Raw genomic sequence first — 17,427 nt, 5'->3', positions numbered from 1 at the left:
TTATCTTCTTTGGTTTTTGGAATTTAATATAGTGCAAAAGAAAACTTGAGTAATTTTTGATTTGACAAGAAACAAGAGGAATGCAATCTAAGATAAAGAATCTAAAAGAAACAGATTTCCATTGAAGTTGGCAATCAGTAATATGGCTCTTAGATGCCTTTACATGCTGCAGCTTACAAGAGGCTCACGAAAGTCAGATCATTTTTCTCTTTTTTCCCCAGCTGCTCAGCCTGCCTTAATTAGGTACTGCTTTGAATGCAGTTCCCTCTCTTTTCCACGCATACTGCCAAAAAACCTCAACTGAGAAAAAAAAAAGCATAAAATCATCATCCTCTCCTCAGTGATTCATATGCACATGAAGTTATGCCTGGCTTAGGTGCTTGTCCTGGATCCCGCTCTGTAATTTTCATTTTAGTCAAATACCTCAATCAAATGCCTGTGTGGCTCTATGCCAAAGATAAACATGTATTTCCTCTATACAGCATCCAGGTTGCTTCCATTCCTACTTTTTTCTTGCTAGTGTCTTGTTGTCATCTTCCACTTTTTGTATTCAGTTTGTTTAAGGTTGGACTTGAAAGCTCCCTCTGGTTTTATACTAAAGCTTTTCTCTCTCCTTTCCTAAATAGCATCTGTTTGCCTAACTTCCTCATAAATGCTACAACAAGTTATCTAGACACCAAGATTTACAGTCTAGCCTCTATCATTGCCTTCTCTATGAAAAGTAACTAAGATTAACTAGTATGAAATACAATTCCATGGAAGTCAATTTAGAGTTTTCAAACAGGACAGAAGATTAAGCTAAAGCCTAACGTAAGGACAACCCAGCTTTCCAGACTTGTTTTAGATTTCTGCAGTTAATGCTACTCCATATGAGCTTTCTGAGCATAGTGTCTACCTTTCACATATTCTTGCATTGATGCAATTTATACTTGTCTCATCATAAGGTCATAATATGATCCTATATGTTTGTGCTATATTGGCTTCTTGTATGAAGTTTTGGGAAGTGTGATGCTATGTGAAAACCAGTGTATTCATCCATAAACTGTGCCAAATAATCTGCTAGTTATTACTAAATGAGACTCTTCAAGGTTGTACATTTTCTTGAGAAATGTTTCCATTTCTTCTCTGATGTAGATTTGGGTTTGTATAGTGTTTGTATAGTATTTGGAAATCCAGTATATGAGGGGCCCATGATGCTGTAAAACATTTTGACAGATTGTTCTTGAAATCAAAACATTTTACCTGAAGGGCATACTTTGCTTGGGTGGAAAATAACAGCTCATTTTCTTACGCAAAACAACTCTGTGGCATACTGCAGACACAGTATGGAAGAAAAAATAGTGCTGTGATTAAAATGTATTTGCATCCCGTATGACAGGCTTTTCCATGTTACTTAGGATGCCAGCAGTGCTCAAATCATCTTGGCTTCTCCCAGCATAAGAAATGCAGCCAAGTCTCTGTGTACTTGAATTGCCCGAACTAGCAGAACGGTAACTTTATTTTTCTGCTGAGCTTGCGCTACACAAAACAACATTATCCAAGCAAACCTGGGTGTGGAATGGATTGAACAGAGACCACGTGCTGAAGGGCAGTAACATACTGAACGTGATCCAAGGGAAACACTAGCATACCACAACAGGTATTGGAGAGTGTGACCTTTTTTCTCATTTCAATCAGGTGAGTACGAGGCAACTGTTTTAGGAACATGTATAAATGAAAGTGATTTCGTAGGTTAATACACCAAGAATTTTAACATAAAGCATTTTATATGGTCTATTGACATTAATATCTAACTCCAATGTGGATCAGAGGAACAAAAAACATCACAACTTATTCCTCTAAACAGCCAATAGCTTTTCATACAGGAAGGTAACTCAGTGAAACTAGTGCCCAAAAATAGCTAAAGAATGAAAGATGACTATCAGTAAAAGGCCAAGCAGTAAGCTTAACAGTTGAGATTTAAATATTTAATGGATCTGTAGTCTTTAGCGAGTAATATTGGCAAAGGAGGCAATGTTCGATCAATAGATCCACGTTCCCTTTCCTACAGTTCTAACTCTCCTGTGGCCTGCCAAAGACAGGAGGCTCAAAACAGGAATCCATAGCACAGCTTTCAGAGTTTCAGAAATGTTAAGTCAGAGGCCTCATGGATAAAGTTTTTAAAATACACTGAAATCAGCTGAACAGATAAGGGTCTAAGCTACTTTGCAAGTCCAGTCTGAGTTATTATTTAACTGAGGATGCAGATATCAATGCTGTCAGCTGGATCCAGATTTCCAAAAACTTTACAAACAATTCTGCATGCAGTTTCTAGCCCATCTCTAGTACATATTCATATTTCTTTTTGTTTGTTGGATACTGTTCATTATGAACAGCCAATACATTTGCACAAGCAGCTGGTGCATTTGTTTTAATACTAAGATGACTTTTGCTCCTTATGAAATTTCAGTAAAATAATAATTTCTGGAAAGAAACTCTATTAAGTTTAAGCATCAGAAGTATATGACAATGCTATCAAATACTTTTTATGAGAAGAGATGCCTGACTTCTCTTACTGGACTTGTGGTATTTGTACTAAGATAATAATAACAGCCCTATTACCTGCTGTGTTCCTGGAATACAATCAGCTTACGTGCACTAAGTAGTCACTGAACAGCATGTTACATAGTGGTGAAAATCCCTCATAGTTTCTTTGTGGCTTTGTGAATTGTGATCAATACCCCATAATTGCATGAGCAATCAGATTGCATCATCCAGTTATTCTGTGTGCTGGTCAGAACACTCATAGGTTTTGGCACCTTTCTGTGACTGCTAGAATTGTCTTAAAAGTATCTGTCAGCACTGGAAATCTTCAAGAGACGCTTATGTCTGTGTCATTCGATATCAGGCAATTAGAAATATAAAAAAAAAAAGCATCTGTTGTAGTGTTTGGAACTGTTTTGTTGTTTTTTAAGTATACAACCACCTGATTATAAATAAAGTAGGGGCAGATTCTGCAGCCCTCCCTCTCATAAACAGTGTCACAGAAGTGAATGGGACTCTTTCATAATAAGAATGTTATTACCACTTCAAAAAATTAAAATAAGTTAATTTATGATCATAGTTCTAAGGTGAGTGAATAGTATAATCATTGGGACTAGACACAGGGTAAGCATCAAGAAATGAATGGAACTATCCAGGAATGTTGTGTTGCTCATAACTGTGTCATCTCTGTGCTTATAACTGCCCTGACTTTACTGGCATTGCAGCAAGAAATCTGGAGGAAACTTGCATCAGACATTTTATCTAGAATTTTGTCTCTTGGCTGAAATTCAATGCCTATTTTGAACTGCTCCTAAGTCTTTGCCAGTTTTCCCTGAGAACCTAGGGCACAGAAAAGCAAAGTCCTTTTTTTGTCTTTTTTCAAATAACAATACGTAGTAATACATGTAAATGCCTGCATGGATTTGCAGAAGAATCTCCTGATTGCTACATGAGAAATGTAGACCAGCAATCACAAAACATAACATTAGGAGAAAAAAATTACTATATCAGCATTAATTGAGAAAGAGGCAATCTCACTGTTAGAAAATTCAAGTTTTAGGTATTTACTGTCTACGAGGCCAGAAACTCTACAAATAAATATTGTTTCGATTTTATATCACATTTTTCCTCTTTACCAAATCTCAAACCTAGGACTGAATCAGTCACAAAGAATTCAAAGTACATGCAGATGTTGAGGGTTTTCTCTCCACCTTTAAGATGTTGAAATTAATCTAAATAGCGCAATGCATGGAAAGCTTTTGGTCCTGACAGTACGTACTCAGTGGAAATAAGAGAAAATAACTGATTATAGAAAATAAGAAACACTGCAAAGAATCAGGATGATAGTTCATATTTTTCTCCTTCTGTTATAAGTTTCAGAAGGAGGTGGATGCAAAGGTAAGAAACTGCAGAAAGGATTTGTATTTTGCTGCCAGGAGTCTTTTTCAGCATTATGTAGGAGGGGAAGGGGTACCTTGGATCATCATTTCTAGTTTCCTATTTCAAAGCCAACAATTTAAAATAATCTATTTCATAAATATGTGAAGCTCTACCTTTGAAGTACAGAGGAATAGAGAGGCCAAAAATTCTACTGGGAGACTTTAAAATTTTTTCTGAAGCCTTCTTGATTTTCAGTCTAAATTTATTTACTGGCAGTTTATATACGTTTTTTCTTTTGCCAATATGATCCTTAAGCTAAAATAATTTTTTTTTTCTCTCTGGGTTACCTCTCTACATTGACAGAGAGTGATCATAGCTCCTCTTTGCTTTCATTTTACAGGCAAGCTCAAGTCATTTATTCTTCTCCTGCAAGACAGTTCAGTTCTACCAATCATCACAGTACCACACTTCTTTTTTATCTGTTCCCATCTTATTTCAGTTTTCTGAAGCACCATTGACCAGATTCACTATTTTTTTGTCCCATGTGAAGTTCATCAAATAGTTGGCCTGAAACTTCTTTACAGATCCACAACAGGTGTGGATGAGGAATAACTCCATAACATTACTAAGGTCAAGATGTGGTGTGTGGTGGTGCTTGGGTTTTTCTTTCTCACCTTAGAAGACAGAAAAAAACTGAACACAGGATTTGAGGTGCAGCCTCACCAGTGCTGAGTACAGGGGGTTCATCACCCCGTACTCCTGCTGGCCACACTATTTCTAATATAAGGCAAGATGCCCTTGGCCTTCTCGGCTACCTGGGCACAAGCTGGCTTATGTTCAGCAGCTGTCAACCAGCACCCTCAGGTTCTTTTCCAGGCACTCTTCCCTAAGCCTATAGCATTGCGTAGGGCTGTTGTGACTCAAGTGCAGGACCCTGCACTTTTCCTTGTTCAGCCTCATACAGTTGGCCTTGGTCCATTGATCCAGCCTGTCCAGATTGTGCTGGAGAGGCTCTCGCTCAAGCAGATCACACTCCCTCCCAGCTTGGTGTCATCTGCAAACTTCTTGAGGATACAGTCTATCCTCTCATCCAAAACATTGAGAAATACATTAAACAGAACTGGCCCCAATACTGAGCCCTGGGGAGCACCGCTTTGCACTGGCTGCTGACTGGATTGCGCTCCATTCACCACCACACTTTGAACCTGGGCATACAGCCAGTTTTTTTGCCCAGCAAAGAGTACACATGTCCAAGCCCTGAGCAGCCAGTTTCTCCAGAATGCTGTGGGAAACAGTGTTAAAGGTTTTAGTAAAGTCTAGGTAGAGAACATCCACAGCCATTCCCCTATCCACTAATCAGAACACCTGCATTCATTTTACTAAAATAAAATAAAATAAAACCTACTAAGTCTGTTCCAAGTAGATAATGGGGTATCAGCTCATTGAAATTCTTCATCTTTTACTACCTGTCACTAGGGGTTACAAGAAGAACTGATTAACACTTGAAATTTCTAGCTCAAAAATCTTGGCTGAGGACATTTGTAAGAAAAAATTTCTTTAAAAAAACAAACTATTTAAAAAATGTAGCTACAAACCACTGAACCAGGGTTTATTGGTTTATTTTAAAACACATGAAAAATATGAGCTAGATGACCAACAAGATTTATTCCTAGTGTTTTGGTTTTGGGTTTATTTTAATTATAAGCATTACTACTGCCTCCTGGATGAAGAATCAAGTTGCCAATGTAAAAGAATGTATTTTATGAGTCTGTATGACTCTCCACACCCTAAAAAAACCGTGTTGTACTTTTTGTTGACTTTCTGTTATTCAGTGCATAGGGTAACAGGAATTACTCGCTCTGCTCCTTCAAGGAGATAGCCAAACAATAGACCAGCTGCCACAGACTGCACAAGCAAAAGATCCCAATGCTATTTTCAAGGATAGATGTTATTTCCACAGGTCAAACGCTGAGGAAATCATGGCGTGGTCTGAGTCTGTGGATACAATACTAGCTAATAAAGGTAAGCAGTGAAAAATATGTTTTTTTAAAACATGCATCAACCCAGTTCACAAACGTTCCCATAAGGTTTTCACACTGCTTTCCAACTGGACTCTCCACATGCTTTGAACTACAGCAATACTGGAGGCATGCAACCTGCCATGCTGAAAGGCAGACAGGGCATGTTTCTCCAAGCTGAAAACACGATATACCTCTGGTCAGTGCTAAAGGGACATTTAAGAAGGCAAAAGCCTCTGAAAGTGTTTTGGTTTAAGATACTGTGTTAACTCTCCATGCAATGGTTCTCTTTCTCCTCTTTCTTAATTAAAAAACACCCTCAAACCCCACCAAACCAAACATATAAACCTTTTCTTAGGTATTCCTGTTACAACAAAATATATATGCTGTGCACTGGCTTTCAGTCAAACAAAAAATAATTTTTAATTTATCCAAAGTCACTCCTCTAATAGATTACATTCCTACTGACCTGAAACCTCAAACCACATGTAACTTTAAAATTTCCTTGCCCCTGCCCCATTTTCTACAGTAAATTTGTGACCTGGACCCTGGGGTGCCTCCACACTGTATCTTAATAGCATTAACTTGACTAACAGAACTTAATTTGGGTGCTGTCAGCTTTCTTTTCTAAGAGGTTGCACCTTGGATTAAGTTTAAATCAATTTAGTCCAAACAAACCTTTTTTATTTCATTTTTTCCTGTTAAAAGTGTTAAAAATGCTGAACAAAGAAATAACAAATAGTCCATGTCTTTGTCCAAGTCTCTATCTGAAAGAAGATGGAAGGGCTATTCAAGCAGGGTAACCTCAGCTCTGAGAGGAGCACAGTACTGCTATATAACTTAGATTTCTCATTGCTTTGTAGAGCAGCAGTGAGCTTCAAATCCCTAATCTTGTAGTCACTAAAAACCCTCTTGAAGGCCAAGTTCTCTAGGATCCCCTTTTAACTAGTGTATCAGTGTTAGAGGCCAGACAGTAGCAGGGAGTTTTCCTCAGTTAGTAACTCTCTGAAAGAACTCTTAGTCATTTATCATTGCTATAGTTTCATCTCCTATTTATTTCTCCCACAACAACCTCTGAAGACTAATTGCTGGCTGACAGGCCAAACAACATCAGACACATAAGTTACACCATATAAAATGCACATATATGTATATGCACACGTGTGTGTATGTATGTATATATGATCTGTATTCGTCTTTCAGTTTTCCTCTACCCATCATGTCATGCATTTTTTCTCCAGATGGCCTGGCAGCTTTTAGGACATTTTTAAAGTCAGAGTTCAGTGAGGAGAATGTGGAGTTCTGGCTCGCCTGTGAGGACTTCAAGAAAACCAAGTCCTCTGCTAAGATCGCCTCAAAAGCCCAAAAGATTTATTCTGACTTTATACAAGCTGATGCTCCAAAGGAGGTAAATAGTTTTCTGTGTGTATTTTGAGTACTGAGGATGGGAATCAATTGGAAAGTTCAGATGTAGACTTCGAGGAATAACAGAAAATACAGTTCAATGTGGCTGTTTTGCATTTTCACATCAATTATTTACCAGGTAGGAAACACTGCATGGGACTCTGTAAAGCAAAATAAGACCTTTTATGGCATATATATTTTTCACAGAGGGCATGGGTTTATCTCACCTTCTGAAAATTCTACCTTAAAATTTAATGAAATATATACTTGGTATAGTTTGCTTTCTCTAACCTTTTAATAATACGATAAGCACCATTTCCTCCATATTTTAGGTACCAGTATATTGGAATATTAGTGGTTGTATTTGTCCTTTCATACAGGTATTTTGACATGATAAAAATTAAAATGGAAACTTGCAAAACATTTCCATCACAACATTTAATGTTATCATTACTTAAAAAATGCTTATGATAAAGGAAGAAATTACTACTTGATTATTGTTCACATTCTACTCCCTAACAAATTTTTACACTTGTGTTTTTTGCCTCTGACAGTGAGTGTGCTTTGAGTGTCTCCATGTCTTAATATGATTGAAATCCATTTTATTATGTTAAAAACAAAAAAAAATACTAATAAAATACATAAGGCCAAAACCTAAACTGGTGCTGAGTACCTTCATTGCTAATTTACCCATTGGTAATCGATACTTCAAAGGATTTGTATTGGCAAAAAATGAGATAAATAGAAGCAAGTTTTTCCCCTTCTTTTTTGCAGTGATGCCATCTCCTTAAGAGTAAAATAAAATTAAAAAATCAGTATATTAGAAAATTGATGGATAACCTTCCTGTTTATTTGCATCAGCCAGGATATTTGGGGGGAAATTCAGATGCAGACTGTTGTCCTTTACAGGAACAAACCTCAGCTTTCCAACCAAACTGACATTGGTTTTATGCTTCCTTTCTTCCTACAGATTAATATTGACTTCCAGACTAAAACCCACATCTCTCAGAACATCTCTGAACCCACTCTCAGCTGCTTTGATGATGCTCAGAGGTTAGTCTATAGTCTCATGGCAAAGGACTCTTTTCCCAGGTTTCTAAGGTCAGAAGTTTACAAGGAATTGGTAAAGAAGCAACAGAATGGAAATCAGAAGAGATGGTTCCCATTTCTGTGAGAAAATGCCCAGGGGATTATGAATTTGTAAATGTCTCCCATTGCAAGTCAGTACAATTAATATTTTATTAAACTGATTGTATAAACCAGATCTGAACTGCCTTTGCCAGCTTGTTTTTAAGTACAATAGGCACATGATACTTTCTAATAACAGTGGAGAAATTGTCAAGAAACAGGATGGAATATGCCAAGACATTTGAGCTTCCTTTTTAGGAAACAAGTTTGCCATTGATAATTTTGCCAGTGCTTGCTTTATCTGTCAAAGTGTTTTCACATTAAGCAGAATGTTTTGGGTTTTCTGATTTGTTATTGATTTTTCTGTAGAAATATGACCTCAAAAATAAATTTCAGGGGACTTGGATGCATTTATTAATTCATCATCTCATTTATAATATGTAAAAAAAAAATAAAAACATCTTCCCTTAAGCATATTTTATACCAACTCAAAACAGGAGAAGTAGAAATATGGTAGATAACACAGTATGATAATATTTAATAGGCAGATGCTTTATGACAAATGTCCCTGGCATTCAGAGCAAATTACTGTTTCATAATGCAGCTGTCTTCAATATGATTCTATCCAATTTTCTTTGTGTTTATTTAATTTGAATTTTTATTGAGAAGTCTCATTTATTAATTGTGTAGGCATTTGGAAAAAAGCCCCAAACCCTGAGTAAATATTCCTTTGTACATTTTCAATTAATACTTCCTTTTCTTTGCTTTTCCAAGTGTATCAGTGATACTGTCCCCATGCACTCATGAAATGAGTTATTAGAATTTTTCAATGAAATACAGGCAAGCAGAAAAGTAAACACCAGAGGAACAGTTCAGGCAAGTGAGCATGTAGCTCAGAATTTAGTCATGGTGTTATTTTTCAAGCAAGCAAGATGCAGTAGGATTCTAGTGCAGTTGTCATGTTTGCACACACTGGTCTCGTTCATTGCTGTTGGAGAGTTTATTGCATATATTTTGATGAAAGAAGGAGCTGTTCTATAGTACTGAAATAAAAATATTTAAACCATATTGGACCATGAAGAATCTTCACTATGGAAATAATACTAAATACAAGAGGCAGCAGTAAGATTTTTCTTAAAAAAAAAATAGAAAAATTCACCCCCAAAAAACTTTCATTTGATATTAATTTGATTGTTTTGATTCTTTTGCTTTTGAGCTGCTCTGAATCTCTAGGAATCTCTCATTCTCTGTTCATGCCTTCTACACACCATCACATATTCTATGCAAAAGATCCTCTCTGGTATCAAACTACATTAAAGAACTAATTCATATAGGAAATAAAGGATATTAAGTAGTTTGAAAGCCCCAGTACACTGTCTTGAGTTGCATACTTAGATTAAAGTCCTGCCACAGCTTGTGTATGTAGGTAGTTAGGTAGGGTGTAAAATACCTCTTCTTTGACACCCACCATCTTTCCTATCACCTACTTTTTCTTGCTGTCTGCATTTCATTTTCATTTCTTTCTTCCCCAGTACTAGTGGTTAACAGAGAAACAAACCCGGTCACTGAGGTTGAGCTGAAAAGAGGATGTGGGTCTGTTTTGCAGTTCCACAGCTACCATACATTTTGCAATGATATTTCTGTGGAAAACTGCAAGTTCTGCCTGCAGTGCAGCCTTGGTCTCATTTCTGCCCTGGGGGATTTCTGCTGCTTATGATCAGCGAAGGCTGCAGTCAGGATTGCTGAAATTTACTCAAAAATGCAGCAAGTAATTTTCTCTTCTTACAAATCCAGTTCTCATTTTCAGAAGAGAAACTTGCCACATGTTGGAAGAAGTGGGATCACATCAACTTTCTTATGTTAGGGAAATAGAAAAAAAAAAATTACCTTGAAAATAGTTGTGTGATCATGAAACCTCACAACTCACTCCTTTGAAACTTGCACACTTTTGACTTTACACCATCAGAGACAGAGCTAGAAGCTGGTAAAAAGATGGCTGCCAGGGGTCTCCAATTCCTGTCTGCTTGAAAACACAGCATAAGGAGAAGTTAAAAATATACATAAAACAGTCAGGTTGCGTGGAATCATATGAATGAAGCCACATAAGCCAGTGGGAGGGCCCGTGCTCACTTTTGTGTGAGTTAGATCAGATGTGAGATAATACAATCTGCTATCTGAACTAGAAATACAAAATTTCTAGAATTTCTGAAGCCTAGAGACTAAAAATAGCTGTTTTTTTACCATAAAGACTCTGAATTCTGGGGAAGACTACCTGTTATATCTGGACTTCACTGCTATGCCTAAGAAAGGGAAAGCTACCATATATAATTTGGCTCCTGCAAAGAAAACAAAGTGCAGGTAGATTAAATTAATAGCACCAGTATAAAATCATATTTCATTAATTAATTTTTATGTTCATTTTGAGAGAAAACACCTCCCAGAAAAGTTTCTTTTCCATTTTTTCCCAGCTTTTCAACTTCTATAATACTTGGCTATGGAAATTAGACTCTGTATTCTTACACATTTCAGAGGAGGTCCTGACTGCTTTGATCTTTAGTGAGAAAAATGAGACAGTACTAAAGCAAATGATTCCCTGTCTTATTTTTTTATATTGCTGCTGTGGTTTAGCTGTCCTAAGTAAGACATTAGCTTGCATTATTTTTTCTTCTATGGGTTTTCTTCTCATGCGTTTGGTTATTTGCATATAAAATGAGTAGAGCTGGATTTGTCTCTCAATCCATATCTGTTTCCATTCAGGTTTGCATGTAGGCTATTTTTAGTTCTATTAATATTTTGCCTACTATGCATAACAGTCCTGGAAAAGTAAACAAAGGCATATACTCAGTAAAAACTGTATGGAAACGGTGTTTTTCCTAATACAGTGGTTATAACTTAAAAGCTCATAAACCAGAGAAGAAAGGAAAAAATAAATCTTTAAATAAATTGTATTTTTTGAATAATTTCAAATGTAGTATGCTATCATATAAATATATTGTTTTAGCTGAGAGAAAAGGGCAGAAGAGAAGACATAAGAAAGATGTAGGATTTACTACTTTGGATAAAAGACTTACCTGTGTTGGCAGCAACATCTTCATGACTGCACAGCATAAAGAATGTCGCAAGGCAGAGAGATTACCTTACACTGGTCAATCACACCTAGGTTGGAGCTTCAGTTCTGCACCAAGTTCCAGTGGCAAAGAACTCCTCTTATTAATAATGTATTACTTTCCTCTCCCTCTGAAATGTAGAGTAATTGTGTGATGTTAACTTCAGGTTACAGGTTCTCTAGTCTTTAAACTACCACCACACATAAATAATATTATTAATAGTTCTTATGGTCTAATTACAGATAATTCTGCCACTAACCTAAGCAAATACCCAACATTCAGGGCTCAAGGGGCATTTGCTTCCAAATAAAAATTAAAGAATGCAAAGAAGTATAAACATCACAAACTCAGGAATGCTCATTCTTCACCTAATGTAACATGGGAAGCTGCCTTGAAAGGCTGAACTAGTTTGGTATTTAAAATACTATATTCAATAGTAAGATGCATAGGCAAATTCAGGCTAAAAGGGCCAACATTTCATCTTTGAAATGCTCTTGACACTGTAAAATGACACTACATAAACTAGGAGATAAGAGATAAAATGCCATGGACTGACACTGACACTACTGCTTGTACTGCTAATATTTTTGTAAGTTCTGCACTCTGTCCACCTGGTCTTTCATGCAAGCTCTTCACCACAAAGGAGCTTCTGCTTCAAGCTCCGTCTAAATTTGTACAGTGCTATCACTTGTCTTCTACTTGAACTTGCATTCATATTGTATAGTTGGACTATCAGCAACTATACAATATGAATAGTTTCAAATTGATCTGAATTTAATTTCCAGAACAAATTGACTGGATTTTGATCTAAATGCAATCATTTTGCCTGTCATAATGAGATAAAATGGCACAGTCGAAAGCCCTTGTATTTATTGAATTCCTTACCAGAGCCAAGCCTTTTAGAAGAAAAAAATTAAAAATGTGGCTTGTTAAATGGCATAAAAGGGGGGGCTTTGATATGATCTCTTTTCAAGTCAAATGCTAAATGCAACATATTCCAATCTAGAATATGACAGAGTCATTAATATTACACCTTTTACAGTCTCAATGTCTTTCACTGTTAATAGTGAGTCAGTACTGGAAATTCTATATTTTGAGACCAGAATTATTAGAACAACCTGTAGTTGGATCATACTTAATATTTTGTGATACTTATGCTGTATTGCAGTTACTCTCACCCTTTATGTAGCTCTCTGCAGTGACAATGACATACCCCATTGGAGCTGAATTCTGTTGCTGGGAGTACATGGGTTCTCTTAGCAAAACTGGGTTTCTGCATAAATTTTAAATCAGGAAAATTGGATATTTAAAAAATATGCCTAAGTTGGTTCTGTCAGTTTTAATGACAGATCTCCAAGCTGCGTCCAACATTTTTATTAGGAATATTTTTTTTTTCCATGCATAACTAGGTAGTACGTCTGTATTTTAAACTGAAATTAGAATTGGAGGAATGGTAAAAATTGGTAAGTGAAGGCCATCAGGCAATTCCTATAAGTTGTTGCTTACCAAAGTGCTTACAGAAGCATTGTGGTGTATGCTACAAAATTATCTGTTTTTTTTTTTTTTTTTTTAAGAAAATTGTATCTCACATCTTACTTTTGTAATACATTTCAATATGATTTTGGTGTTATTATTAATTTTTATGTTAATTGTGTATTTAAAATTATTCCAGGAATTGATCTTTTGTTGGAAGTCCATATGAAAAAAGAGAAATAACAAAAAGAATTACAGCTCATTAGAGATCTCCTTTCACTTCTCAATTATATAAAAGTGAGGGGAATTCATGTGCAAATGAAATCTGCAGGCATTAAAAGGGGGTGTAGTACAATGTAATTGAAGAGAAACTGCACAGAGGCAGCAGAATAATGACAAAAAAGTGATTAAATTCAGCTTCATAAATGTTAATCTAATACATTTAGGGGAAGACAGCTTGAAATGCAGCCTGCTGGGCAGGTGGTATCTAGCAGTATTGTTGAAGGGCATTCTGCACCCTTGGTTTAAGGGCTTGTTTATTCAGATGTATGCATTATCTCTTATAAAAAATATCTTTCAAAGATCTGAACTAGCAGATAATGTTTAAACAATGCCGCTTTTGGTTTTGGCTACCATGGGGAGTATGGAAATATAATTCCAAGTGTATAGCCTTGCATTAAGGACAACCTTTGCTTCAGGAATTGAAAGCAGCTCATATGGATCTGAATGTACTAGGTCCAAACGCAGTCCTAGAAGTCAATACGCATCTTGAATGTACACAGTCTTGAACTATTTAGGGTTCATTTCTTTTTCAAAATATTGTTGGTGTCACAGGGCAGAGAACTGCTGCTCTCCAAAATTTTCATACATTGACATTTTGAAATTGGAAGCACCTCATTTATCTGAAAGATATCCGTGGACCAGCAGGAATCCAGTGACTAGGAAATTAGGGCAACAGATGTTTATGAAAAACCATTATGACCAGAGGTGACCATAAATACAGTGTCTCAGCCAAGGAAATGTTAAGCAGGTCTGGTAAAGCAGCATAAAAGCCGAAAACATGGAACACGGTTCAAGGAACCAGAGTGATGGGACTACAGCTCCATGATACAGATGGAGGATTTTTTAGGAATTTTTCCTTCTTTTCCTGAGGGAAAGGGTAGAATTCCCAGGAGATAGGATACTCACTGGAATAATAAGTAGATAATGGACCACAGAAGAAATTCTCACTGGCACAGCAGATGGGCTTCACCACTAAATTATTTTCTGCCCATATTTCACTTCAGTTGGACACTGACTCCACCCCTACAGCAGGCAGTGAACACAAGGCTGGTGCTCAATTCCCATAGCACAAAACTACCCAGGTTTCTTGTTCCCTTGAATCCTAAGCATCCTGGTATTTTCCAGGAAACATCTTTATACAATTCAGGGACAGTTCTATTTACCTATTGACTACCTGAATCCATTGTGATATGCTCTTTCAGTCACTGATATTTAAGATAAAAAGAGCAATACAGTAAAAAGCAAGGTGTGGGAATAAAAAGGAATGGGTCAATGTTAAAATTTGAAAAGATACAGGAGAACAAGAAGTGTTACTAATGTGAGTTGTCTGTTAAATTCATGAATGTTGAAGAGAAAAATCCACCTGTGAATAACCCTTTTCACAGTCACATTTCTGCCCAGTGGTGCAATAGCATGTTTTCATATGTTTGTGTGAAAGCACTTCTGTATGTTTGAGTCTGACACACTGGTATGAATATATGCAGAAAATAAGCACATGGACTTCAGCCCATACCAGTTCATCGGCTACTCTGGGTGGAGAACACAAAAAATTCCAAGAGCTGTGGAAACTGTTTTGTCCAAAGTGGCTTTTTTTTTGTATACTTCTTCCTTCTTACCTTTTGTTTCCCTTGTATTTTCTATTGCCCACTGACAGCAGTCCCAGGTCTTTTGCAAATGGCCCTTTTATCTCAGCTACTTGAGTAATGACGTAGTACACACATGTGGCATAGCTCCCTTCATGAGGAAAAGGGGAAGAAACCAATCCACAAGGCAAGCTACCCAATTCCAAACCATCAAACTGACAAGGAACTAAGTCTGGTTTATAATTCCACATATAATAGGCTTTACTAACTTAAAAAATGGCTTTGCTGAAAAGACTAGGACTGAGTTTGGTACAGAGGATAGCAAAGCTGTAGTGACACCTATGTTCAATAATATGAACAACATACTTCAAAATAGCCATCATGGTTCTCATTATTATTCCTACTTCATAACATTTTAAGCATCTTCTACAAATAAACAACCATTCACTTAAACCAAGAATAAGGAGAACTCTTTGTCAGACTGCAGGATGAAAGCCATCTACAACTTAGCTGCTTTTAACTCTGCTTTTCCACAGTCCTGCAATTCAGAGCAAAAGCATTTCTCTTCCAGTTTAATTCAAACCAACACATTTGTGTATAACAGAAAACCACCACGAGAGGGCAGACCATTTCTTTCTTCAGATATCTCTGCATTTTCAAATAGAACCTTCTTTCTGTACTAATTTGTGCCCTGGTATTTTGATTTTGATACCGTCTCATTTTTTCCCAAGTAAACAAATGTTATATGAAACCTCAAATCAAGCAATTTGGCATTCATAATGTTCAAAGAGCATCTGAAACTAAAGCTGTTAGACCTACCAGAGCAGAAACAAATGCAGAAGGGTTGGGGGGGGAGGGGGGGGAGGAAGGGAAGGCAGAGACCCATCAGCACTGCACTGAAAAATAAGCTGTATTTTACGAGGAAACACTACACGCATTTCACTCATTGTAAAAATACTCAACACATTTAAACAAGTCAGCTTCATATTACTATGTTTATCACACAAACAAAGCATCCCAGTCCTACATCAATTTCAAGGCAACAAGATCTCAAACAGCATTCCTTAAAGCAGAACCTTTATTTCTGCTCTATCATTTGATTAAGCTGTGCAACTTCACAGATCAGTGTTTCGCAGTTGGTAGTTCTAATTCATTGATGCACCCCTATAGAACCCACCACATAAGGGCTGGAAAACGGGTGGATCTAGAATATGTGCCCAATACGCAGAGGTTCCTTCAGCACACATATGAACAGTCACCAAAATAAACAAGTAACAAGAAAACTTCATTTTCTTATCGTCATCAGGTCACTACAGATTCTGATGAGGTGTCCTCATTGTCTGACTCACTTTTCTGCACAGGCTTCACAGTCTTTGCTGGAATCCAATACGGTCCTGTTGGAAGAGACACACATGCAAACCCCTGTCCCCATCTAAACAAAGGGACAGGCCCTTCCCATTGCTTTGTCTGCAGTTCCTTCTAAAAAGCCTCAGGATACATTTCTGGAACCGACTTTGGTGAAAAATGCCTGTCCTTTGCAGTATAGTTCTGAGACCCTGACAAATTTAAAACATTTAACACACAGGTAGCTTTATCCAATTGCTCCTGCGGGCCCACACCCGGGGTATTCCCCCTTTTTGGTTTGTCAAGCATAGCTTTCAGGATGCCATGCGCACGTTCTACAATTGCTTGACCATTTGGAGAGTGAGGAGCACCAGTAAGGTGTGTGATGTCCCAGGTTTGTAAAAACAATTCCAGATGATGAGAACTATAAGCAGGACCACTGTCAGTTGTTAGTTGCAGAGGAACTCCCATGGTGGCAAAACAATGACGCAGATGCTTAATAATATCTTTGGTTTTCTCACCTGTATGAGCTGTGGCAACTAAAAATCCTGAAAGGTGTCAATTGAAACATGAACATATTTATGGTGGCCAAATGAAGGGATATGAGTAATAACCATTTGCCAGATTTCATTAGCTTTTAGTCCCTAAGTGTTTACCCCCGCAATAAGGGTAGAGGAGCTAAATGCTGACAGCCTGGACATGCACGGACGATGTCCTTTGCTTGTTCTAGGCTAAGAGGAAACTGCTTATGCAATGAATGGACATTTTGGTGAAAAAAGTGGTGGGATAATTTAGCCTGCTCGCACCACTGTGGCAAAACCACCGTCAAAGTCATCTTGTCAGCCACAGCATTGCCCTGTGTTATTGGGCCTGGTAAACGAGTGTGTGAACAAACATGCATTATAAAGTAAGGATGTTGTCACTGTTTAAGCAAATAGGCAAAATTTAATAACAGCTGAAAAAGTTGTTTGTTTGAAACTTCCTTGACAAAGACTGTTTGTAGATGCTGAACTATTCCTACCACATATGCAGAATCTGCAACAAAGAGGTTAAAGAATTAAGCAATTTTTGCCAAGGTAACGTGTGAGAAATGTCACTTACATAATCTGCCAAGGCACTCTGTAATGATGGGCTTTCTCTGAATGCAGCTGGATATTCAAGAGGTTGCAAAGGCAGATGGATAAC

The 17,427-nt window shown here is 37.2% G+C and overlaps 1 protein-coding gene across 1 annotated transcript; it reads left to right on the top strand.

Annotated features, from left to right (window-relative positions):
* Positions 1-5,855: 5,855 nt before the first annotated feature.
* RGS21 (regulator of G protein signaling 21) lies at positions 5,856-8,499 on the top strand. The gene is made up of 3 exons (XM_013128545.3): positions 5,856-5,925; positions 7,163-7,329; positions 8,296-8,499. The coding sequence occupies exons 1-3, from the start codon at positions 5,883-5,885 to the stop codon at positions 8,497-8,499; spliced, it is 414 nt and encodes a 137-aa protein (XP_012983999.1). The 5' UTR covers positions 5,856-5,882.
* The last annotated feature ends 8,928 nt before the right edge of the window (positions 8,500-17,427 follow it).

Source organism: Melopsittacus undulatus, chromosome 6 (genome assembly GCF_012275295.1).
Source record: "Melopsittacus undulatus isolate bMelUnd1 chromosome 6, bMelUnd1.mat.Z, whole genome shotgun sequence".
NCBI lineage: Eukaryota > Metazoa > Chordata > Aves > Psittaciformes > Psittaculidae > Melopsittacus > Melopsittacus undulatus.
The sequence above is the reverse complement of the archived record's forward strand: the minus strand, read 5'-3'. Positions and strand labels throughout refer to the sequence as shown.